We start from the raw sequence: 25,199 nt of genomic DNA on the forward strand, positions 1-25,199 counted from the left end.
ACCCCCTGGCGAGTTTCCATATTTGAGTGGGGATTTGAACCCAAGTCTTCTGAGCTGTTGTCCATCCCTATCCACTACAGCAAGCTGGCCCTCACAGATAACTTTAACTAAGATAAACATGCTGACTGGAATCGTAACATAAGTAGACTTAGGGCATGATCACACTGATGTTTCTCCCAAGTTGCTGCAAGCTGATCTATATTGCACCCTGGCATTTAAATAGCTGCCATTCATGCAGGAATGTTTACCTCTCCCAGGAAGATCAGTTTCAAAATTCCCACAGTCCCTCTTCCTATTTGCCCTTCTCTATCACTATCAGCATCTTCTTACCCACACCTAGCATTCTAATCCCCCTTTTTTATGTTTAGCAAGGGAAATAGCACTTAATTGACAAGACCTGGCTAGCACTGGAATTGGTGCTGTATTCATTCAGAGTTATAGGGCTAAATTAAGCTAAAACTATTTTTTCAAAATGCAGTTTACAAATTGCATTCCAGTTGTAGTCCTTACTGGTGCAGGGGAAAGGAGTAAGGTTTGCTCACACACGACACCCCGCTCTGAACATAATCAGTGATCTCATCTGGACATGCCCAGAAACTCTCCCAAAGGACCCATGTGGGTGATCATACTAGCCAAAGCAAGACAAAACGACATGATAGTAGATGCTGCAAAAACAAAACAAAGCGAAAACCCAGAAATCCTGCTGGCTAAACCAAATATACCACATACTCTTAGCAAAAGTTCAAAATTGCTTGTGATTAGACTAACATCAAGAAGAAACCAGCCTTGGTGCCAAGTTTTCAAGGTGGCACTTGCCTCTCAGAGGTCTATGACTACTGTCAGCCATCTCCATGTGATCTTCTTTGTTGTCAGTGGCCACCTTATGCTTTCCAGGTAAAGACAGTAAGACATGTTTAATGCAAGTTTAGCATTCCTGAAAAGTGGAGAATATGCTGAAAACAAGACAGCCATGGATTTCACAATACATCTCTGACAAGCTGCTAGTTGGAGTTAGTTGCCTGGATCACACAGAAACCCAAACAGAATTTAGGCACTCATCTTCACCCATGTCTTGGCTGGGATTGTTCTATTTGGTTTCTTTGTTCCTCTCCTTCCCTTCCCTAATATTTTAAGCTCAGGAAAATAATCCTTGAGAGAACGGTTTTAAGTACTGAATAAGCTCTAACTCATGTAGAAGCTTTCAGCGGTCTCAAGTGTGAAGCTTGCATAGAAAATATATTGTTCCCTGTGGAGGCTTGCACCAGCTTCTTTATCTTCCTTGTAGAGGAGGTAGAAAAAGGAACACTTCCCTTGAAGTCCTTTCAGAATGATAAATGGGAAGGCCCTGTTGGTAAGGGAAGAAGGGAGGCCTTTACTGCACAGTCATATTTCCAGTTCTTTTCATAGAGAGATGCAGCTTTAGTACAGAGCAGCCAGGTTGTCTGCGAAGAGAAACAAATGGCTTTAACAGACATGAAATAACTATATGACATTAAGGGCATGCCCTAAATATTCTCTGCCTGGCTTGCCTTTTTCCCACTTTTCTTTTTCTTTAAATAAATCCTCTAGCATTTTTCTTTTTGAAGAAGTTGTGAGGCTCTTTTCTTCCTTGCATAGACCTCTTTCCTTAAAAAAAAAAAACTCTTGTGTTAGAGAATGGAGCAAACCAGGGCCAGTTTCAGCTTCCCTTTAACTTTGCTCCAAGGCAAGTTTCATTAATGTATTTACTCAAATGATTTTGTTTTTCTGTTAATTAAGACTGATTGAAATGAAATGAAACTGAATCAGAAATCCTTTCCAACTTTGCCTTTGGGCTGAAGGAGCTCATGACAGGCATGAAACCTGGCAAAACTGGCCACCATTACCCCAAATGGTGTGCGGGAGGCTTTCTTGGGTTATAAGTGTTTAATATTGTGCACGAGTAGACATGGTCTAGAGGGGCGGGGTAAAAATCAAATAAATAAATAAATAAATAATATTGTTGGGAGGCTCAATTTGGCCCCTGTGGGAGCCATAGACAGTCCATGGGCCACTCTGCTTTAAAAGGCCTCAATTTGTCTTTTCTGATATTTGGCTTCATTCAGACCACCGGTTTATGACTGACTGGAGCAGTCACATCATCCCGATGTCCAGGGACAATTTTGCTCTCTTCAGATCTTGGGGGGAGGGCTACCCCTCACACCTGCGCAATTGTTGTCTAAAATGATAAATCATGCTGTCAGAAATTGTGGGGGGGGGAGAGAAATGACACCAAAATGGCATATTGTGCCCAAGGTTTCTGGGAATATGATTTGCCATTTTTGGTCTTAAGATTGTTTGGGGCTTACATTGGTGTCACGCATGGCTCGTAGGCTACACTTTTCTCGGTTGCAAATAGGCTCAAATCTTGCTTCACTCTTAATGAACTGTGCTTTTGAGCGGGGTTAAAATTAGATCGGTACCACTTTCAGGAGCTTAGAGCAGAGAAAAAGAAAATGATTAAATAGTAAAATAATGTGTTTCTGCGTTCAGTTGGAACACAGTAATCATGTGATGTCCAAACAGATAGGATGCGGCTGGGGCAAACCTTTGAGAGAAAATGCATGTTGTTTCTTAGGGGAAAAAAACATGGACAGACTCCAGCAATGCATTTCCCACTTGTCCTGAATAGACTTGTCAATGTTTTCTTATAAAGAAGAACAAGTACGTTCTTGCCAAGTATGTTTTCTGTTTCATGTGGGTCAATGTTTGGAAGGAAAAGCAGCCTGTAAAAATGAAGAACACATGGCAATTCTGATATCAGTAGCTGAGGCTTCAAGACTTTAATCGCAATGGCCCTTTGTTTTTAAATGATGTATCTTCTGTGTTACAGATTTCTAAAGTGACTTAAGCTAAGCCAGAATGGAATAATGGAGCTTGCATTTAGCTCTCTGCTGCTCTTTTTAGTAGCCCATAAGCCCTCCCTTCCCGAACAGGTTTTGACCATAAAAGACATGAAAACACAATATTGTAGTGCATTTTACCATAAAATCACATCATGCACCCTTATTTCCCTCAGAGGTAGGTCCTGGAGAGGACCGGAATCCCCAGTTATTTCACGCAGAGAAACAGCTTGCTGTTTGCACAGGGAAGTACCCTGCGCCTGCTGATCTTCCATTAGATAATGAGGAAGGGCACTGAGGTATTGTTGAAAGTAAACCCTTCATTTAACGTATAATAGCCTTGCTGCCAGTTGTCAGACTGTCTGAAAATATCTGAAAATCTGTGCTAGATGAACAGAGTGGTCTTTTAGACCAGATGGGCGGGGTATAAATCAAATAAATAAATAAAATAAATAAAATCTTCATTGGGAAGAATGAATCCAAACAGCACAAGCTTCTCTACTAGTAACAATTGTGGAGCTGCAGGGAACAATTGGGCTGATAATGGGAAGCTTCACAACACAACAGGCCAAGCTTCAGTGTAGATGCCTCTGAGAAAAGGAAGTTGCCAGTAAGCACTAGCAATTCCTTTTTCTAAGAGGCGGTTGAGCCAGGGCTCAGGCTGCCTTAGAGCATGAAGCCTCCCAGATCAGCCTTTCTTCAGATGAGCACAATTTAGGTGTTGATCTGGCAGGTGAAACTCCCAGAATGGAGTCCAAATGGTATATATCTACCCACCACCCTTGGGCAAGTCACACTGACCCAGAATGCTTCTAGAAGAAAAGAACTGGTAAGCAATTTCTGAGTCTTTCACATCCAGAAAACCCTGACCCATGTCAGAACTGACTTTAAGGCAATAATCATTATTACAGGTTCAATAATACTTTCTTGCTTTGTTTTTGCTGTGGCTTACATCTTGCAAAGAGGGTTATATGTTCCCTATACGTGTTTGTTTCTCAGTGAATGAATCCAGACTGAAAGCTTAGCAACCTTAAATTTTATATATATTTGAAAATATATAGAACACACAAGGAAAGCCCCAGGGTTTTTAATTTGCAAGAACCTCTTTGCTCCCTCTAGTGGCCTTCTCCATATATATTCTTCAATTAAAATATTGGGGCTATAAGAGGGTAAGAGATGCGCTCAAAACATGTCAGAATTGCCCACCACACCCTAGAGTGCACAAGGGGAACTTTTGAGCCAATCACCCCTCCCTCCAGACCCCACAGATATTAAGGAGTAATTAGTTTAATGAGGGAGGTCACATGATAGCCAATTCTAGATTGCTACACAATTTTGCTACATGCATTTATCCAGGTCTGTTAAGTATCTCTGTATCCTGGATGATCTGCTAGTACCTGGGCTAACTATTGCAAAGTCAAACAACACACTACCGTTAACAGTTAAGAATATTTTTAAAATACTGTTTCCCCAAAAATAAGACAGGGTCTTATATTAATTTTTGCTCCAGAAATACATTAGGGCTTATTTTCAGGGGATGTTTAATTTTTTTTCATGTACTGTACTCGTAAAACAATCCACATTTATTCAAATACAGTCATGTCATCTTCTGGTTGCTGCACAATGGTGGAGGGCAGGGTTTCACTTAGGGTAGGGCTTATATTACGAGCATATTGAAAAATGATACTAGGGCTTATTTTCAGGTTAGGTCTTATTTTCAGTGAAACAAGGTAATTTCTTTTAAATATAATATATCACTGTATATGATCCTTGTTTAGATTGGGACTAGCACTAATTGGGAATTTGAAACTCCCCCATCTAGATTTTATCTTTAAAAAAATTCCCTTCATACCGGGATTTTTTCCATCCTCCTCATTTGCCACTTACATCTAACTTTTAGGAGGTGCAGACGTTCAGATAAATATTAAAGGTGGGAAAGATTGTAATCCTTTTCACAGACGCTGGTCCTAATCCAGATCAGAAATGTGCATTCTTAGTTCTGAGCACAACTGAGATGTTCTCCAGAGACAATCTGCTGGTAGGTTGTGTGTCTCATTGCCTGTCTGCATGTAAGTAGAGCAGTTTGTGACGCTATGGAGTGTGATATGAATGGAAGTCAGTGATAAATTGCCTCCTCAATCCTCTGAACCTCGATCTTAAAATGGAGGTGAAACATTTGCTTGAGATGCATTTTCTTCATTTCATTCTATGGCAATCCTAACTTGATTTTCACTTTTAAATATATATTCGGAATTGCTGGTAGCATCTTGTAGGTTTTGTAGGTAAAATCTTACCAGCAATTCTGCAAGCTTTTCAGCATGATGGGACGCTGGGAGGTGAGAAGAAGAGTCAGAATGTGCAAGAAGATTTTCACTTGTAATATTTAACAAAACCCAAGCCTGAATTCTAAATTGCCAATTATCTCCTCTGTGCTTACGAAGGTGAAGGGTCAGTTATGCCCTGTCTCTAGACTAAACACATGTAGAAAATAAAGGACGTTTATAAAGGAATGGTTCTTGCTGGATGATGGCAATATCGACGGATGACTTGCAAGTGTAGTGGGCCATGACAGATTGCATGTGCTACGGTAAAAGCTATACTTGCCCAGTGGGATTTCTAATTTTGGCTTCCAGTTATCATGATATCGATGCTGAACAGGCAGCATTTGGTAAAACTTCTGTTCAGATGTTAAGAAATTTACCCTTTTGGATTACAAATCCCCTTGACCATGTTGGCAGAGGGATTCTGAGATCTGTGGTCCACAAATTAACTCCAACATGATGAAGCCACTGCCAGCTAAATAGACATAGGCTCAAATCTTTCCTGCCTAGTTTTACTCATGAAATACAAATGGCGTAACTTTTGGAGGTGACTTGCCTAAAGTTTTAAAAAGCACCATAGACATTGCCTGTTACAAACTATGTAGTGCCGCTCATCATCCAGCTAATCATGTCTACAGTGATTTCTTAGATTGAGGCAATTTGCCACCAGAAATTACACCATTTGAGGAGCTGTGCAAGAGGACCTTGGTCATAAGATATAAAGCATATCAGCTATGTGCTTTGAAATCTCTGGTATTTCTTACTTTCTACATTTTTTTCTGGAATACTCTGCAGCGGAATTAGGACAGTTTCATAACTACAGTATTGCATTTTTCTGAGTCCGGTGTCTGATACAGCTTTCTTTTGACAGCAACACAAAGCAGATCTCCCCTGTGACTACAACTGTATAGCACTCTTGATTTTTAAATACAATGGTCTGTCGTATGATAACTGATATAAAGATGCATAAAAGTAGGGTTTTTCATTAACCAGTTGTGAATGTTGGAGGTAAAATGGCTCTCATGTTTACTTAAAAAACATTTTTGTTTTGTTTTGTTTAGAATCATTATGTATCACCCAGCCGCCCAGAGTAGACTTTGGTCTAGATGGACAGGATATACACACACACACACACAAATGCCCTTGAGATTCTTTATGAACATGTGTGTGTGTGTGTGTGTGTGTGTGTGTGTGTGTGTGTGTGTGTGTGTACATACATACACACACACACACACACACACACACACACACATGTTCATAAAGAATCTCAAGGGCATTTGTGTGTGTGTGTGTGTGTGTGTGTGTGTGTGTGTGTGTGTGAGAGAGAGAGAGAGAGAGAGAGAGAGAGAGAGAGAGAGAGAGAGTAAATAAATAAATAAATAAATAAATAAATAAATAAATAAATAAATAAATAAATAAATAAATAAATAAATAAATAAATAAATAAATAAATATGCCCTTGAGACTCTTTATGAACACTTGTATATTTAAAAAGCAATCCATAAAATCATAGATTTTACAATAATAACAAATGATTCCACTGAAGCAATGTCAAAGATTGGAATGTTCAGAAGACAAGAGCCAGTAATAGAGTTTAAAGAGTAATGCAAAAGAGCTGAACACCTGGCTAGAATCCTATTTAAAAAGAGGGATAGACATATGAGGGTTTTATTCTGACATCTGGAGCAGCTGGGAATGGAAAGTAGAATGTTGCTCACTGTATGGAGGGTGAACACCATTTTATAAAAGATCTGCTTGATCATCTAAAAGTGGCTATTTGCAAGCCTGCCTAGATGACTTAAAAGCCAGACAGAGTTCAGGCAGATGGACAGTAGAGTGGATGAAAGTGATAACAGATGCCTAAAATGGGAAGAAGCAGCAAGATCAGGTTGCTACAAATAATGAACTTTACATCGTTTTGAGTCTTTCTTATAAGACCCTGGCAGTTGTCCTGCAAATCCATTAATTTTTCAGGAAGAGAGATCATAGAATATTTCTACTATGGGATGCTTAAATTCATTACTCTGTAATATTACAGTCAGGCATGGGTGTATGTAGAAAATGCATATTGCATGTGTATTTAATTAGAATGAAATGTCTCTAGAATGTTTGGCTTATTACCAATATAGGTACTTTTTGAGTGGTTTGCTTTCCTACTGTGCGGGATCTGAATCCAAAATTGGTCATTTTATTGCCATTTCAAAACCTACAGCTGTCTGGATAATAATGGGCTGCATTTTCCTCCCTATCTGCTTTGTATTTACAAGCTGCAGAAAGCAACAATTACAGTAAAAAAATATCAAGTGGTATGTTATGGAACACTGCCATTCACAACAGGTTAATAATGGCAGAGTTTGTCTTGTAATGTTTTGGGTGGGTTTCAAAACAAGTTAGGACATTCCTAATTTACTAGACTGAGTATAGTACCAAAGTCATCCTGACTTCAGTGACAATAAATGCCCTTTCCATATATTTTAGGTGTTTAATGTACAGTGGTGCCTCGCACAACGAGTGCCTCACACAACGATGAATTCACACAACGATGCCTTTTTCTGTCAAATTTGCTGCCTCACACAGCGATGTTTCCTATGGGGGGATTTTCACACAACGATCTCCCTTTTCGCTCCTGTAAAAGTGTCTTACAATGTTTGGAAGCTGTTTTAAATGATCGCAATGGTTAGTCCACCTCCTGAAACCTATGCAAACTGATTTTGGTGTTGTTCTGACACTTCGTTAATTTATGATGATTTTTTGAATTTTCTCCATTGGAAACCATTGGATGGTCTGCCTAACGCAGACAGAGTTGACATAGGTTTGCAGCCTCAGAGTTCTTTCCTTGCTTCATAGCAATTATCTTTCAGTCCGGATGGATAATTCTCTTCAGACTTATCCTCCCCTAAAAAAGCAGCTCAAAACAGTGACTCTGATAAGAATACAAGATGGAAGCTCTTCTGCATGTGGACAGTAGTCACTCTAACCATGTACCAGCATGGCAGCCTTTGGGTGTGAGTGAGCGACACTGTTTGCTCAAGCCCTTGGGTTTTGCTTCTCTTTGTTTTTTGGTGTTTCTATTCTGTAAAGCTAATTGCTAATTTCTACTTATAGCAAAGTGGTTGCTTAAAGATACGTTTGAACTGGAAGATAGTTTAACCTCTGTGCTCAGCCAGAAACTATGAATAAAAACCAAAATGCATCTTAGACACCTAACCTGGTAGCTACTTTGGTGTCGTCATGATTCAGCTGAGGTCACGGCAGGGACAGGAAATAGGATGGGGCTAATTTTTGGTAGCTACAGCCTTTAGGAATACTAGTGCTATATAAAGCAACAGTATGGTTCGTAACTTGAAATCTCAGTGGCTGCCTATTCTGCCCCCCCCCCTTTTTATTGTTACCTTGTGCATATATATCTAAAAGCAAGTACACATGACAACACTTTTTTCTATTTTGGGGCCCTGTGTTTAAATGAGGAAAGTGTTAGCATATGGTACAATTTAATGAGGGCTTGGATTGCCAAGTTTCAAGGCCCTGTTGTTTCAGCTACCTTTCCAAGCTTTTCTGCTCTCTCCAGCTCAAGAAATGCTTCATTCTAAAAGTTGACTATCAGAGGGGATTTTAAAGGAAATTTTTGCACAGTGCAGGTCCCTAATAGAAGCTAATGAAGTCGAACTGGTGTGTTTGTGTGTGTGAGAGAGAAAGTGTGTGTGTCTCTCTCTCACCATACCTGTCCGTCTGGGAAAAGAAGCTTCCCATTAATAGCTAGCAGGTTTGGCACGGATCCCCCAACCTGATGCCTTCCAGATGTATCAAATCTGGGCTTGGAAAAGTCTATTTTTAAATTTATTTTTATTTATTTTATTTTTTATTATTATTTTGCCTAGGCACTTGTAGAATCCACTGGGTTTCTGGGAGCTGTCATTCCAAAAGGTCACTTTTCCTTAGCTCTGTGTTGAGACGACCAGTACATGATCAGCATCATTGTGAAAGGCTGTTCAAGACAATCAGAGCAGTACAGGCTTCCACAGGGCAGTTGCTGAGTTGCTGCTAGAGAGAGAAGCTCTAAGGCATGAAGCATCTCTCAGCATTTCTAAAGAGCAAGAATAAACTAAAGCTGAAAGTAACCATATATCAACAGGGCTAGAGTAAAGTTCCTTCTATTTATCTTGTATCAAATAAGGAAAAGGTGTCTCAAAGACCGTGTCTCCCATTATGAGCTGGCTCGAGTGTTAGGGTCATCAGGAGAGGCTTTCCTCTTGGTCCTATAGTGGGGTCTCTGCTTAAGAACTTAATCCGTATTGGAAGGTGGTTCTCAAGTTGAAAAGTTCTTATGTTGAATCTGCATTTCCCATAGGAATGCATTAAAAACCATTTAATCCGTATCTGCTCTTTTCCGTCCATAGAAACTACAGTGGAACCTCTACTTAAGAACTTAATCCGTTTTGGAATGGTGTTCTTAAGTTGAAATGTTCTTAAGTTGAAGCAAAATTTCCCATAGGAATGGACTGAAAACCAATTAATCCGTTCTGGCTGTTTTTTGTTATGTAGAGGTGCGTTCGTACATTGAAGCATTAGTTCCCATAGGAACTAATGCAAAGCTGGTTAATACGTACTCTACCACTAGGGGGAGAATTTTTTTTTAACCTAAGATGACCTAAGGTTAAAAAAAGAGCAGGAAAGGTTTTTTTTTCCTGTTCTTGGATTTCTGTTCTTAAGTAGAAGCAAAATTTAGCAAATGGAGCTGTTCTTAAGTTGGATTGTTCTTAAGTAGGGACGTTCTTAAGTAGAGACCCCACTGTACCACCTTCTCAGATGCATTTGGTAGGGACTTGGGAGAGGGCCTTCTCTGCTGCTGCTCCCAAACTTAGGAACTCCTTCCTACAGGAGGCCAAGCTGGCTCCATCTTTACTGGCCTTCCGCAAGCAGGCAAAGACTTTCAGGCAAGCTATATGAGTGTGACTTAGAAGGATTGTTATGCATTATTGCTCTGATGGGATCTTTAGTATTACTTGTGTTCACCGTCTTTCAGAGTGGTATTTGTTTGTTCCTTTTTAACGTTTCTATGCTTGTTTTAGCTTTATTATTGTCTTTTAATGATGTATTCTGCCTTGGGTTCTTTTTAAGGAGGAAGGCGGAGTAAAAATATTTTGAATTAAATAAAAGGGAAATTAAAATTAGACCTAAGTGGACTCCATGGGCTGCACTTTTCGCCTTACACTGCAGTTGTGAAAATAGCTGAGGAAACATAATAACTCTTGTGCAACTCTGTAATTTGAAAATTATTAGATTTATGCATAGTCATCAGTGCTAAAGTTTTGAAGCATGTGGAGCATTTATCATTACAAAGCATATAGTTCCCATACAGTCATGGCACCTTTGCAATTCTGGCACCCTTGCAATTCTGTCAGAAAATGCAACCTTTCTCTCAGAAAATTGTTGCAGTTGCAAATGTTTTGGTACTCACATGTTCATTTCCTTGGTTTGCATTGGAACAACACAAAAAGACAGAAGAAAAATCAAATCTGATAAATCCCACATAGAAACCCAAAAAATGCACTGGCCAAAATTATTGGCATCCTGTCTAAATTTTAAGAAATAATTGCTTTTCAAGCATGTGATGCTCCTTTAGTTTGTATTTAGACACACTTGTCGCAAGTAGGAGGTGTGGGCAATATAGTAATCCCACTTGCAACCAGTTAAGATCTAGAAATGTTGACCCCACTTTTGTGTTGTGTGTGCCACTGAGCATGGAGAAAAGAATGAAGTGTAAAGAGTTGTCTATGAATTTGAGAGAAAAAATTGTTGAAAAACATTGACAATTTCAAGGTTATAAGTCCATCTCCAGAGATCCTAATGTTCCTATGTCCACTGTGCGCAATATCATCAAGAGTTCTACAGCCCATGGCACTGTAGCTAACCTTCCTGGACATGGACAGAAGAGCAAAATTACTGAAAAATTACAGTGAAGGGTTGTTCAAATGGTGGGTGCAGAACCCAGATTAACTTCTGAACAAATTCAAGCTGATCTGCAGACACAGGGTACAACAGTGTCAGCTTGCACTATCCATCGCCATCGGAATGAAAAGAGATGTTATGGTAGGAGATCCAGGAGGACACCACTGCTGACGCAAAGGCATAAAAAAGCAAGACTGGAGTATGCCAAAACGTATGTGACAAAACCCCAATCCTTCTGGGAGAAGGTACTGTGGACAGATGAGACACAAGTTGAGCTTTTTGGTTAAGGACATCATGACACTGTTTACAGAAAAAAAACGGATTCAAAGAAAAGAACACAGTCCCTACAGTCAAACACGGTGGGGATTCAAAGATGTTTTGGGGTTCCTTTGCTGCTTCTTGCACTGGATGCCTTGAGTGTGTGAACGTTCTCATGAACTCTGATGATTGCCAAAGATTTTGGGGCGCAACGTAGTGTCAGTGTTGTTCCAACGCAAACCAAAGAAATTAAAATGCGAGTACCCAAACATTTGCAACTGCAACAATTTTCTGAGAGAAGGGTTGCATTTTCTGACCGAATTGCAAGGGTGCCAATATTTCGGGCCAAGATTGTACATGGGTTCAGTTGGAATGGTCTTAAAAAGACAGCCTTAACCATCTTGATGTTTTGCTATGCTTTTTAAAAATTGTGAGCAACCATCATTTGTCCAGGTTTCAGGCTAGATATAGACCCTTTCCTGCCCATGTGTGGAGATGAAAGGGATGGAAATATACGGTCCAGCACTGAGCCACATTCATCCATCAGTACAAAGCCCATTATGCCACAAGCCTGTTTCTTGGCCTTGAAGGGGGCAATAAATATTGTGGATTCCTATAATATTTACCACCTATTTCAGTTGTGCAGATGCGGAAGGGGCTGCAGAGGAGGCTGGCTAATCCACTGAGAGATTTCTTAGTGAGGCAAGAGTTTGGAAATGTGTCACAGGCCATCCTGGAGTCATGGCAGTACGAGCATTCAGAGTAAAACCTGTGGCTCTTTCCTACCTTCAAGCCTTTTTTGCTCCAGCACTGAGAGGCTCCACTTTGTCAGTGTTTCCCATCTGCACAGCAGCTTCTAATTTAACTTTCAGAGCTTCTTAATTAGCTTTATTTAGCAGAGAAGAGACATTCTATTGCATATCCCATACTGGAAGGGACCCTTGTGCTTTGGTTTCTTTTGTAACTTTAATAAAACGAAGGCGTGTTGTGCAGCTTGAGACTTATAGAAAATTACTGATTTCAGGGGAAGACTGCTAAGGAGGACAAGGAGAGGCAGACACTGAAGCTGAGGAGTCTACAGTACTTGGAACGCTATATCTATCTCATCCTGTTCAATGAGTACCTTCACTTGGAGAAAAAGGACTCCTGGCAGAGGCCTTTCAGCATCTGGATGCAGGAGGTAAACATGTTCCATTTCTTTTCAGCCTCTCTTATCAACCTGAAGCCTGATGGTTCGCCTCTTTTCTGAAAATGTGGCCTGAATCCAATTGTCAGTCCCAACTGAAATAGATCCATTGAATCAATAGGATTGTGTACGTGTTGATTTAGCGGGACTACCCTAGAAGGGATAACAACCAGATTTCAGCTACCGTTTTTATAGCTGAAATTGATAGTATGTTGACTTCCATAGCAGGTATCTATCTTGTATAGCTGATAGCAGATAACCTTTATGTTACATTTAACTTAATTCCTTCAAGATAACATTTTGAAGGGATTATGTTGATATGCATACTTGATTACTGAGCAGTTTACCATTCAAGCTGTTGTTAAGTTGCTGCTGGCAGGCACCTTGCCATTTTACAATAATGTAAAATCCTTTATATAGAATATGTTATAGAGTGCCCGCACTGCAGAATTATTAGCCCCCAATGTTGCATGTTTTCACTGCCCTGTGAATAACCATGTGGTTATCTTTGTAAAAATTACTGACAATATTTTCTTAGTTCTTGTTACCCAATTGCCATTGTTCTTTCCAAAATGTTTGTATACATGGTTATTACTCTCTGCTCAGGAAAACAACATTTCTGTGTTCTGAAATAGCAGCTGGAGATATCCAGGTTGTACCAAAATCATAGGCTCCTCTGGAAGGGGTTGTGCTGTTTCTGATCCATGTGCTATACATCCCTGAAGTTCAAAACACAATCCTATGGCACAGCTTCCTCTCAGAGCAAGTTATCTTTACAGAAGGCCCTCCTTTGACTGTACAAGTTACTGAGCTCTTGAGCCATTCTAAAGAGACAGCCATCATATTTTTTAAATACCTACATTATTATTGATGTACAGTAATGGCATGATAGATGGCAATCTATGGGAAGAACATTTCAGAGTCCTGTGGTTTTTGTTTTGAAAGTCTACATCTCTGCCCTCTCAGTTGAAACAGCTACTCATAGCTGCTGCTAGCGATTCATCCAGCTGTCACAGAGAGACTTCACAGGGCCTGAGAAACAGTGCCCTTACGCCATGCACCACTGTTAGCTTCTGGGTGGGGTGAGGGTGGGGAAAAGTCTTTGCCGCTGCATTCTCCAGGATTAATTTCCATGGAAAACAGCTGCTTTCTTACTTCTTGAGTTCACTATTCTCCAAGTAGCTTTTTATTATTATTTGCAACTGTCTTTGGCAAAGAGCAACTCTCAAATAAGCAATTTCAGTTAACCAGGAGCTACTGAAAGCTTCTGGCCGCATGCCCATGCTTTCTGCAGCTGTGGACCGGCAGGAGTGGTTCATGGTCGACAAATGGCTTTGCGAAATGGCCCTCTAAGGAGGGCATTGGGGAAGAGTTGTTGAGGAGGCTGCAATCCCATCTAATCTTGGAAGCTGTGGCCCTTGTGAGGCTCTTATAGAGAATTTTTAATTTATTTATTATTTGAATTTATATCCCGCACCATCTGGCAACCAGGCCACTCTGGGCAGCTAACAACAATATAAGGAGAAAAAACTTAAAAATATGATAAAAATAAGTTAATACATAGCAAATCAGAAATTAAAACAGGTGGCAGTAAGGTGGTGGAAAGGTGATGGCGAGGATAGCAAAAAGAATGGTGAAAAGGGAGGGCAAGATCCTAGTGCTCTGGGAAAGCCTGGCAAAAGAGCCAGGTCTTCAATGTTCTTTTGAATCCGCCCAACAAGAGTGTCAGGCCTATCTCCATAGACGGGGTGTTCCATAGGCAGGGGGCAACCACCGAGAAGGCCCAGTTTCTAGTTCTTTCCCTCTGGGCCTCCTTCGGGGTCAAGGCCCTCAACCGCCCTGCCTGTGAAGAACGGGTATTACGGACAGATCTGGCTGGGAGCAGGCATTCTGATAGTTAGTTCAGCCCCCTCCAGTTCCTAATAAATCAATACATTGGCAGTGCATTATGTGTGTCTCTAATTAAGAAGACAACAATAAAACCACAACCAGCTTATAAGGTACAAATAAAACTAATGGAAACATGACACATTTTGGCACAAGGCATTAGCTTTGCTGGTTATGGTTTTGTTGTTTAGAATAATCCAACTGTCTTGGTCTATAGCAGTGGCCCCCAAACTTTTCCTAACTGTGGACTGGTTGGGGGGTGGGGTCAGTGTGTGTGTGGGTCACCCCCGTGTGCGGGGGTGGGCAGGGCACATGTGCATGCCTGCGGGGGTGGGCAGGGTGCACTCATGAGTGGGTGGGGTGCACACTTGTGCATGCACGATTAGGCAGGGAGTGGGCGTGCCACCCATGTGGGTGGGCGTGCATGGGGGAGTGTGTGCAGGGGAGCGGGAGATCTGTCTTGGCAACCCAGTCCTGCCAAGAACACGGCCCGGTACCAGGCCACGGACCAGGAGTTGGGGACCCCGAGTCTATAGGATTACAGTCTGTGGCTTTTGACTATGAGTGCAAAGAAGACTCTTGATCTCAGTGGACAGACATGCAATTTGATATTTCCTTCTGTGGATCTGGAAATGTGTTCCAGATACCTAGAGATCTGAGCTGGCATCTGCCTCTCCTCTAATCTAGGAACAGCTTCGTCTGATCAGGGCAGTTATGTATCAAGCTTTGTACAGATGTGTTAAAAATGTGAAGAGGTTGCTGTTCTTTAGATCTCCTGTATCTAAGAGTGACTATAAATGGGCAGCTCACCACAACATGCAGGCTGTCAGTAGCCTCATTAGTTGAAGGTTGGGCCAGGCATCTTCTAGGAAAGATGGAGGTTGGCATATTATTTATGTACAATATTTGTATGCCAAGCAATAGGAAATGTTTCTCTTGTCAGTTTACCATAGAAATCGGAAGAATGAAGTGAAATAAGACATAAGGATGAAATCTGAAACAGAATTAAGAGTACCAACATCATAAAACCAGACTAAAATGATCATCACAGAATAACATTGGTGCAAAAAACCCACTGAAAATTTCAACAAGGAGTCTGAGGAATTGAAAAAGATTCTCCTTTGGTACCAAAAGGTGTTCGTTGGAATATGTGGAATAAAGAAGTTGGCAGTAGGCTAGATCAGTGGTCAGTAGCATGGATGCCACAGGCAGCAGAACTTGGGTCTTGACAAGAATGTCTTTTTCCCTCTCCAACTCAGTCTAGAAGGAAAACGGCTCGGTGGAATGAGGAGAGCAAGCTGTGTATCTACTTTAGCACCCTTGCCACAAGAGTGAGCTGCAGAGATGGGGTAGGAAATGGTTAGAGCAGTGACAGGACTGACTGCAATACCAGTAGAATAGCTGGGGCTTTGTCCCAGGACACCGAAATTTAGAGAGAACTGAAATGAAGACGTGAATCTGGGGAGTGTTAGGAACATAAACAGCAGCACATGCCACTGTATTCCTTTGAAAACAAAAGTGTACTTTTTGGGGGAGGAACATCACATCCTCATCCTTATCCTTTTTCATCACATCCAGCCCTCATGGGCACAGTAGGTGGAAGATAATGTCCTTTGCAAGTGGGGGCATGAAGGGCTATTTTGACAGAAGGCTTCTAAACTGATGGCGGAGCACAAATTGTTTTAAATTCTTAAGCTCAGTGTTCAGCATCTCGGGATAATCTAGAGATGTATTTCTGTGTCAAGGCCTGAAAAAAGACCCTGCTAGTCAGAGAAGCAATATGGAGCTAATCCTATTGCTCAGTCTGAGGCACTTTTCTGTGTTCCTGTTGACTCCCTAGTCACAGACAGTGCAGTATATGATTTATTCATGAATATCAGGACCATGATATGAGGACCCAGAAAAATCTCTCTTCCAATCCAAAGGACTTTTCAGATACGGCAGCTGATAAATGAAAAGGAAGGAGGTTCATGTATTAGTTTTTATGCAACATTATGGCAAAATGGTAGTGCTGTTAATCAGCAGTTGGACAGAATCTCTCAAGGCTGCTGTCTAGAATGAATCATTCAGACAGGAGATTGTGGGACCTCTTGACCTTTTCTTTAGCTATGTTTAAAACTACTGTTTATTCACTTAAATAGAAACGTTTTGGGCTGGAAGGAAGCCACACCATACATTCAAGCTTCTCTGCTGCTCTGTCCCTGATGTGTTCTCCCCTCCAAATTTCTGTCTTGTTTTGCACTTCCTGCTTGACTGTGTTCCTGCTGCTATTCTCTTTGCTTTTCCTGCTTTTGCCTCCCACTCTGTTATCCTTTCCTGGTTTTTCCAGAATTCCCACAAATAGTTGTTACGCTTTTCCTCCTGTCACTCTTTCTAAGGCATGTCAGGTTCAAATGTCCAAAATCTAATTCTGGTCTTGGGAGATAGAAATGTGGTTTGTCCACATATAAACTTACTGCCATTTCTGGATTTTACCCTTCTATTGTTTTACCAAACAGTGTAGAATTTGGAGTAGCTTTTGTTAGCCTGTCAGCACCAACTTGTTTGGGAGATGAAGAGAGAGTTCTTAACTACAGTGGTTGTCCCCCCCCCCCCAGTGGAATCAATTGGCCAGAAGCAGCAACAAAAGTTAATGAATTAGTTATGGGCAGATCTTCCCAAATTATTTCCAACAAATGTTGAGGAGACAACATCATTTGGATACCTGAACATTGAATCTGTTGGATTAAAAGGAGTTGGATGGGGCGTAGAGAGCACTGAGGTCTCTAAACCCAGGAAGCCTTAACCACTGCTGTAATAAATGGATCCACCTCAGTTCATGTCATTCTATTCTGTGGAATGGTTTGGTTTGTTTCCTGTATCTCAGGGCTGGTCCAAGACATTTTCCTACCTGAGGCAGAGCAACAAAATGGTACACCCAAAGTCTGCTACATGAGGTGGCTGCTTCGTTCTGCCTAATCGTTGGTCTCATCTTGCCCACTTTGGTTACCAGAGGTGAATTCATTGTACCCTTTTCCAAGCACAGAGGCAAGCAAGAGAAAGCAGGGAAGGGAAGGGAAGGGAAGGGAAGAGAAAAAGACATGGTCTGCTCCCTCTATCTGCCCAGGGTGGGAAAGTACCTCTTGATGGGAAGAGGCACACATTGGCAGGATTATTCATCAGAGCAGGGAACACAAGGCCAGCTCTGTATCCTGCGAGAGGCAAACATGGACAACTGTAGTCCTTCAGGCAGTTTTCACCTACAACTCTTGCCAGCCCTATCTAGTCATGAGGGATTGTTGGAGTTGAAGCATGTCCAGAGGGCCACAGCTGATCATCTCTGACATAGAAAATAGATGTAGCTCCATTGTCATGTGCTAAGAAGCTAGCACAAAGGGAAACATATACTGTACTGTGACTATAGTCTGTTTGTTTTTTAATCCTAACAAGCTTATACTTTAAGTGCCTTATGGATATGAGATCTCTGGTGTTTCTGGCCGAGGCTGTTATAAGTTAAAGGACATTGTATAGACTTTTAATTTTTTTCTTTCTTAATTTTTTTTAATTATTTGTGTGTGTGTGTGTGTGTGTGCGCGTGCGTGTGTGTGTGTGTGTGTAGAGTAAAAAAGGCTGGGAAAGAAACAGGAAGCTTACAGATGGAGGGTGTTGCTCTCTGCATGCTTATAAATATACTGTGAATGTGGCAGTGTGACCCTGCACAATGGAAGTCTCTGGGAATACCACTCAATCTAGCCTGCTTTCCTGTAATTTAGTGTGTGTGTGTGTCCTCCTTTTTTCACTTTAAATAACATTTGTGACTTTATTTGTGATGCCCGAGGGACTGAGGAAAGATTCCCCTTACCATTGTGACAGAAATGTGCCATGGGCTCATAGATCTCTATTGTTTCCAACTGTGCAGCCTCTACAAATGAGTCTCGGAGTGTCTAGGTCTCGTGGAATTCATCTCCATGCGGTTTGCTCAGATGGAAAGACACAGAAGGGACTGGAATTTATGTGCATTCTTCACAGGTTACAGTTGATTTATCAGCTCTTGCCACTTTGATGCACTGTTTTCCACACACACACACACACACACACACACACACACACACACACACACACACACACACACACACACACACACACACACACACACACACACACACACACACACACACACACACACACACACACACACACACACACACACACACACACAGGCTGAAGTGTGAGCAAGTCTTCCAATTATTCTTAGGATTCGAACTATATACAGTGGGTCTTACATCTGGGAAAGCACATATAGGACTGCATCGTTAGGTTGCAAATGCTATCAATAAAATAGTAGTCTACTTTGTTTCATGCCGCACTCTGCTGCTGCATGCGACAAATCCCAGTACAGAGAGACAGTGTAGTGGAGAAAACAAGCAGCATCCATTAACGCTCCCTAGGTTCTGTAATTCCACTTGGAGGATCTCAGAGTACATGCTTGTGTAAAACCAGGCCTGTGGACTTGCCTCTTAAGAGTTTAATGTTTGCTTTGGAAGTAGGCTCCTACCTAAGGGATCTTTCATCCTCATTTGGTTTGCCAACTGCTTAAATAATGGATACTCACAGGTAACTATATGTTTTTATTTCAAGTGAGCATTTCCCCCACCCCTCCATCAACAAGACAGGTCTTCCCCCACCGTCGCAAGGCTTTTTCTCCAGAGCCACTGTCACAAATGGTGTTGGGATGGCTTATTTGTCCGATACCTCTCTGAACAAGCATGAGAAGCAGTTGCACAGCTCTTAGAGGTTGGGCTGGGTCACCCTCTCTGAAGGATGAGGTCACGTTGAGGAAATGAGGGGCATCAACTGCAGCCCATTGCCCTGTTTGACAGTGAGGCACCAGAGCCTTTCTTTCCTTTTCTTTCACAAGGTAGCAAAGCTTTCCCTTCTTCTCCCTATTATTCCAAGCACAAAAGGCCCTTTCAGGCCTTTATTTCTCTGGGGCTTTAGCCTTTTCTCTTTCTCATCCACAGCAATCAAATTTTTCTGTGCTGTGGTCATCCCAGCGCTACAACTTGGAAGGTTTTGTCAAGACAGCCCACAGTGTCTATTTGAATTGGGGTGGTCCTCCTCCCCATCGTTCTTGCTCGCTCGCTCTCTGTATGTGTATGTGTGTCACTCTCTCTTCCCCTGGAAAGCTTTGTTTGTGCATAGGATTGAAGTGGGTGGGACACTGGTTCGCTTGCAGAACTGGATGTTCATTTTTGCTCCTGCATATCAGTGACTCCAAAGATAGAAGTAAACCGTTTAATCTCTAGTCTCTTTTGCAAGAGTTGCAAAGGGCGAATCCATATTTTACATGGAGAACATGATTGCTGTGCAGATGCTAATATTGCATCTCTTATCTCTGAAGCAACTGCATATCATGAGGACAATTTCCCCGCATTTGTAAATAATACCAAGTACATGTGTCTCAAAGACAAAACTAGCCTTTTGGGCACTGTCAGGCTGGTTTTAGATGTGGATAGATTTCTTTTTTCTTTTCTTTTCTTTTCTTTTCTTTCTTTCTTTCTTTCTTTCTTTCTTTCTTTCTTTCTTTCTTTCTGGTGGTAGATTGGCAAGGAGGTCTGACAGTAAGCTTGTGAACACAATTTGTAGGCGCATCTTATAAAGGCAAGAATAAAGCAGTCGAGCCTCCTTTCCATTTCATCAGGGATACCGGAACCAGAGAAAAAGCATTCCTCACCATCTGGCCCCGTTGTTCTCTCTTACAGTATACATGCTAGGTGCCCAGTGTGGTGTAGTGGACAGAGGTGATGGACTAGGACTCTGGAGACCTGTGTTTGAGTCCCTGGCCCAGCCATGGAAACTCACTGAAAGAGTAGAACTGGTAAAAAAAAAACACTCCTTAAAATATCTCACGTACCTTGAAAGCACTATTAGGGTCGCTATGTTTCTAACTTGACAGGACATAACTAACTAATGTATGTGTTTAGCTGTAGGATAAGAGAAGTAACAAAAATCTCCTTGACTCTCTCCTGGATACCCTGATGATGCAGGAAAGGGTGGAGCTGACAAGAGAGTAATAAATTCTGCAGTCAGGAACCTGTTTGAGCCTACAAAAATACGTTGTAAATGCAAACTTTCTGTGGGTAAAAAGAGTGTTAATCTTGTTTCCCACCCAGGCTCTCTCTCTCTCTCTCTCTCTCTCTCTCTCTCTCTCTCTCTCTCTCTCTCTTTTTTTCTTTTAGTTTAATTTTCTTAGTTAAATTCAAAGCTCCCACCCTGCCCTTGTTGCCCCTGGTTCTTTGAGCCTTCTTATTGAAAAGCTAGCTGAATGCATTCTGTACAGGGAAATCAATACTGAATGCTTTCCTTTAGTGAGGCGTAGAGAGAAATGCCCTATCCCAAGAGGGAGAAGCCATCGGTAGTTAACGTCCTCTTGTGGCAGCTCTGAAAGCAAAGCATATCAGGCCGGTTGCTTTCAGGAAGATTTGCTGGTCTTGACATTTCTCTCCATCAGGAAGAAAACGCTCCAAGACCAAAAAGAAAAAACTTAACTGTGGGTTGAATTCTTCTTCCAAGAGAGCAGAAGAGGGAGAGGGAGAATGAACAAACATTGTTCCTTAAATATCCACACCTATAATATGAAGTAATTCCGGAGCTATAAAACCAGCACATCCTGCCTTTTCTTCTCCGCACTAAAAAACACACCAAAACCTGGTCAAGAAAAAAGAGCTGCTGCTACCACCACTCTGTGCTATCTTTATTTATTTATTTATTTCCTTTAATTTCAATCATTCCATTTCTTTTATACCCTTACTGTCTTTATAAAATAGTAAAAAACCAGTAAAACCATTTAAGGATAAAATAATAAGACAAGGTTTTTAAAAACCAGTGTAGAAACACTGAAATCAAGTAAGTGTATTAAAGTCAGCTACATGCCTAGTTTATAACAACACAGTAGGGCAAATTAAATAGCCTTGCAGTCTGTGGATCAGCAACTTGCAGCTTCGAAATCTAAGCTGACTTCTTGAGATTGCCATCTGCCAGGTAGTTGGTCAGAGGTACATGGGGAGAGAGAGCAGCAGCAACTGTGTCCCTGAGGTTTGGTGGAATGAACATGGGAAGCTGCCTTATACCAGATCACACCATTTCGCTCAGTATTAGGAACGTAAGAAGGACCTGTTGAATGAGACCAATGTTGTTCTCTAACCCAGCGTTGTTCGCTCAGTGGCCATTCAGCTGCCTATGGAAAATATTCAAGAAAGGGATGAATGCAGCTCCACCCGCTTTCTCACATTCTCTGGTGACGGCTATACAGAGTAATTCCGTCCCTGACACTAAAGGCGATATATAGTCTGTCCTCTATGAGGTTATCCTGTTCCCTTCTAAAGCTACCCAGGCTGGCAGTCCTCACTTTATCTTAAGGCAGTGAATCCTGTGTTTTCACCATGTGCTGTGTGAAGAAATACTTCTTTTTATTAGTCCCGAATCTCCAACTGTTCAGCCTTAGTGGATGGCACTGACATCCAGAAATTTCTTCAGATTCTTCATAGCTTTGTAAGCCTGTATCCTAATTCCTTGATTGTCCCCATCCCCCACTAAACACCGTATTTTTCCGTTTATAAGACTATAGTCTAAAATTTTTAGATTAAAAATTGAGGGTCATCTTATACACGGAAGTAAGCTGAGGAGAGAACAAAAACAAGTGGAGGGGAAAGCCAACAGCAGCTTAAGCAATCCTGAAGCGCTTTGATCCCTTTCCCCCTACACTGCTAAGCCCCACTTAGATTTCTTAATTTTGGATTAGAAAAGTGGGGGTCATCTTATACACGGGGGTATCCTATACATGGAAAAATATGGTGGTAATCATGTGCCATCAAGCCAATTTTGACTTACGGTGACCCTTTCTAGGGTTTTTGAGGTAGTGAATACTCAAAAGTGGCAGTGATTTACTGGCTGTGAATGTTCAACATTAGGGGCTTCTGTCGCACCCAATAAAGTATGAGATGGTTTTAATTCTTCAACATTGTCTTCATTTATTAACAACTCAACATTAACTGCAACATCTTTCGGAGCTTGGTTTAAAGTCTCTTGCCGTCTAAACTTCGACTGCAAGGGTGTCCAAATATTGGTAACAAAAGGATTTGTTTCATCAAAGTCCCACGGTCCAGATAAAACGTTCTCTGTGACTGGGGGTTCACCATCTTCTCTCTCCAAACCTAGTAATGGTAGGTTCTCCTCATCTCTGCTCCAACCCCAGACTGGGGAGCCCTCTCCCGGACTGGCCAACCACGGTCCGGGTAGACCCCCATCTTCTGGAGTTCTGTGAGATACCATGTTTTCTTCGCCTCCAGTTCTCTCGCCATGGCTTCCCGCTCCTCTCTCAGATGACGCCTCCACTCCTTCGCCTCAGTCTCACCCCAATAAGAGGGACACGTTTGTAACCCTTGTTGTCGGCGCCTTTCTGCCTCCTCATGGGGAACTTTAACCTGTTCCCATTTCCCTGTCCAGGGATCCTGGACCCATATCATTTCCCAGTCTCCTGGAATGTCCTTCTGCCTCCCTCTTATATCTCCTACCCCCGCCTCTATCGAGCCTCTTCCCTTTCCCGCCAAATTTGCACCGGTTGACGCGACACGTTTAACCCTTGCATTTCCTGTAACAAATCCCGGGTGTCTACCCCTTGATGTTTAAGACCCTTTCCTTTTCTCAATTCTTCCAATTCTTTAGTGTCCACCTCCTTGCTTTCCTTTCTAGGTGGAGAGGGTGGGGGAGAAGTCTGTGTCTCCTTAGATTGAGATCGGAGCGACGGCACTCCTACATAAGCTTCCTGACCTTGGCTGGGGGCTTTACACTGGCTCAGTTTTTATCTTGAGCTGTCTACCCCATTCCCAAGGTCCCTTCCTTGGGCAGTCACTGCCAGGTCAGATCTCATGACAGTCACTCTGTATGTGAAACTGGGACATCTTACCTCTGTGTGCCTCAGTTTATTGTGGGGCATTGCGGTTGCCTACATTGACTTTCATTTTCCATTTACCTGCCCATTATCCCAAGTCTACTGACATCCATTAATGCTTCCCGTCTTCCCTGTAAACAGGACTTTAAAAAACAAATAAACAAAAACAAAGCTCATGTGTTGCCAATGACAGCCTCATTAAATTGGGAGGGAACCCTTTTTCGGGCGGAAGACATCATTAGATGGGCTGGCTCTTTCCTTCTCAGTTACGCCTTCCTGAAAATGCTTTCCCTTAACATTGCAATGAAGGTGCTGCATTTTTTACGTCCGTTGGCACCATTGGAAGTGGGGCTCATTGCAGCCTTCTTAGTGCCAGTGGAAAATCCTTTCTCTCCAATCAGTGATTGGAGACGACAGCAGCAGGGCAGCTAGTTTTACCAGAAAATTTTACTCTTTTTTCATGTTTTCATGTTTTAATCTTTAAATTTTATATTAAACCATATATTGTTTAATTTGTCCTTTAATATTTAACTTATTGTGTTTTTAATTGTGTGTATTTTAGTGGTGTGAGCCACCGTGGGTCTCTTGTTAAGAGAAATGTGGCATCATCATCATTATCATCAGAATAATAATAATAATAGTTCTGCAATCAAAGCATACTGTTCTTCAGTCAATCATTTTTGGAGAAATAAAATCAATTTACCCCTAAGAAAATTACCAAGCTGAACCCCAAACTGAGCACACAATACAAAACTCAGATGATCACTTTGCTACATGCTCAGATATTTTTGTTACAGTGCTGACATTTGAGGGCAGAAGTCTAAGGTTCCTCTGAATCACAATGACCCCCAAACAGGCAATTGCTTAGGACATTTTGAAGTTAAGGGAAGCAGTACTGTATACACTGCTGTCTAGCGACAGACAATATTGTAAGATCATTCAATCCAAAATCTAAAATTATGCTTTTGGGTTGTTGTTTTTCAAAGCTCTCTGTGAGATACCAATTAGGATCCTTGGTAAAATCAGTGTGTCCTTTTCTTGGCAACCTCTTGGTCCAGGACAAATACATAGGCAGAGGCAGAGTCTGACACGGTATGGGGTCCAAAAGAGCAAGAGGAAGGGGGAATGAGGTAAAGGTAGGGTCAGGTTGGAGAGTCAGAAAAAGAGAGAAAGAGAGCGAGCTCCATCCAGTTTTAGCTCTGTCTCCACTGATCTCTGGATACAGTTCCCATTGGAATACCCTTCGGGAAATGTGGCCCTCAACAGAAAAAAGCATGTATAAAATTACTGAATTGCATCCTGACTTAGCTGTGCAGTCCCCCTTGATGTCTCCACCAGGCAGCACAGCATGGTCTAGTGCCGGGCAACGGGCCCTGAGAACCTGGCTCCCCAAAGGTGATGAAATGAAGCCTCTGTAGTGGACCTCTCTGGTCGTGAAGGGTATTAAAGAATGCTTTGGTGTTCAAACTTAAAATTGGAAAAAAAAGTTTATTTTAAGAGCACTGGTGGTGTCCCTCTTGCCTACTTTACAACAACAACAACAACGATGATGATGATGATGATGATGATGATGTGGTGTGGATGGAGACCTTCGCTCCACTGGGCAGTGATTCTGCAAGGCTTTTCCTGCCACCTTCTACCTGAGATTGGTTTCACTCAGGGGTGAGGACATTCTGCATACAATGTACGGGTATATGCTCTAGCACTGATATGGGATGCTTTTGATCCTTGCCTGCAAAAAACATACTAAAAAGTGGAGAGACTATAAAAATACACAGTAAGTGCTAAAGAAGATTTCATCGAGGAAT

At 41.7% G+C, this 25,199-nt stretch overlaps 1 protein-coding gene across 10 annotated transcripts in view; it reads left to right on the plus strand.

Moving 5' to 3' along the window:
- Positions 1-25,199, plus strand: part of PALD1 (phosphatase domain containing paladin 1) — a 138,369-nt gene that overhangs the window by 107,398 nt on the left and 5,772 nt on the right. For all 10 annotated transcript variants that reach the window (XM_020783123.3, XM_072995239.2, XM_020783119.3 and 7 more), the window contains one exon: positions 12,414-12,569. In XM_020783123.3, the coding sequence (XP_020638782.3) occupies positions 12,414-12,569 (156 nt within the window). The remainder of the gene's footprint in view (positions 1-12,413; positions 12,570-25,199) is intronic.

Source organism: Pogona vitticeps, chromosome 3 (genome assembly GCF_051106095.1).
Source record: "Pogona vitticeps strain Pit_001003342236 chromosome 3, PviZW2.1, whole genome shotgun sequence".
Taxonomy (NCBI): Eukaryota; Metazoa; Chordata; class Lepidosauria; order Squamata; family Agamidae; genus Pogona; species Pogona vitticeps.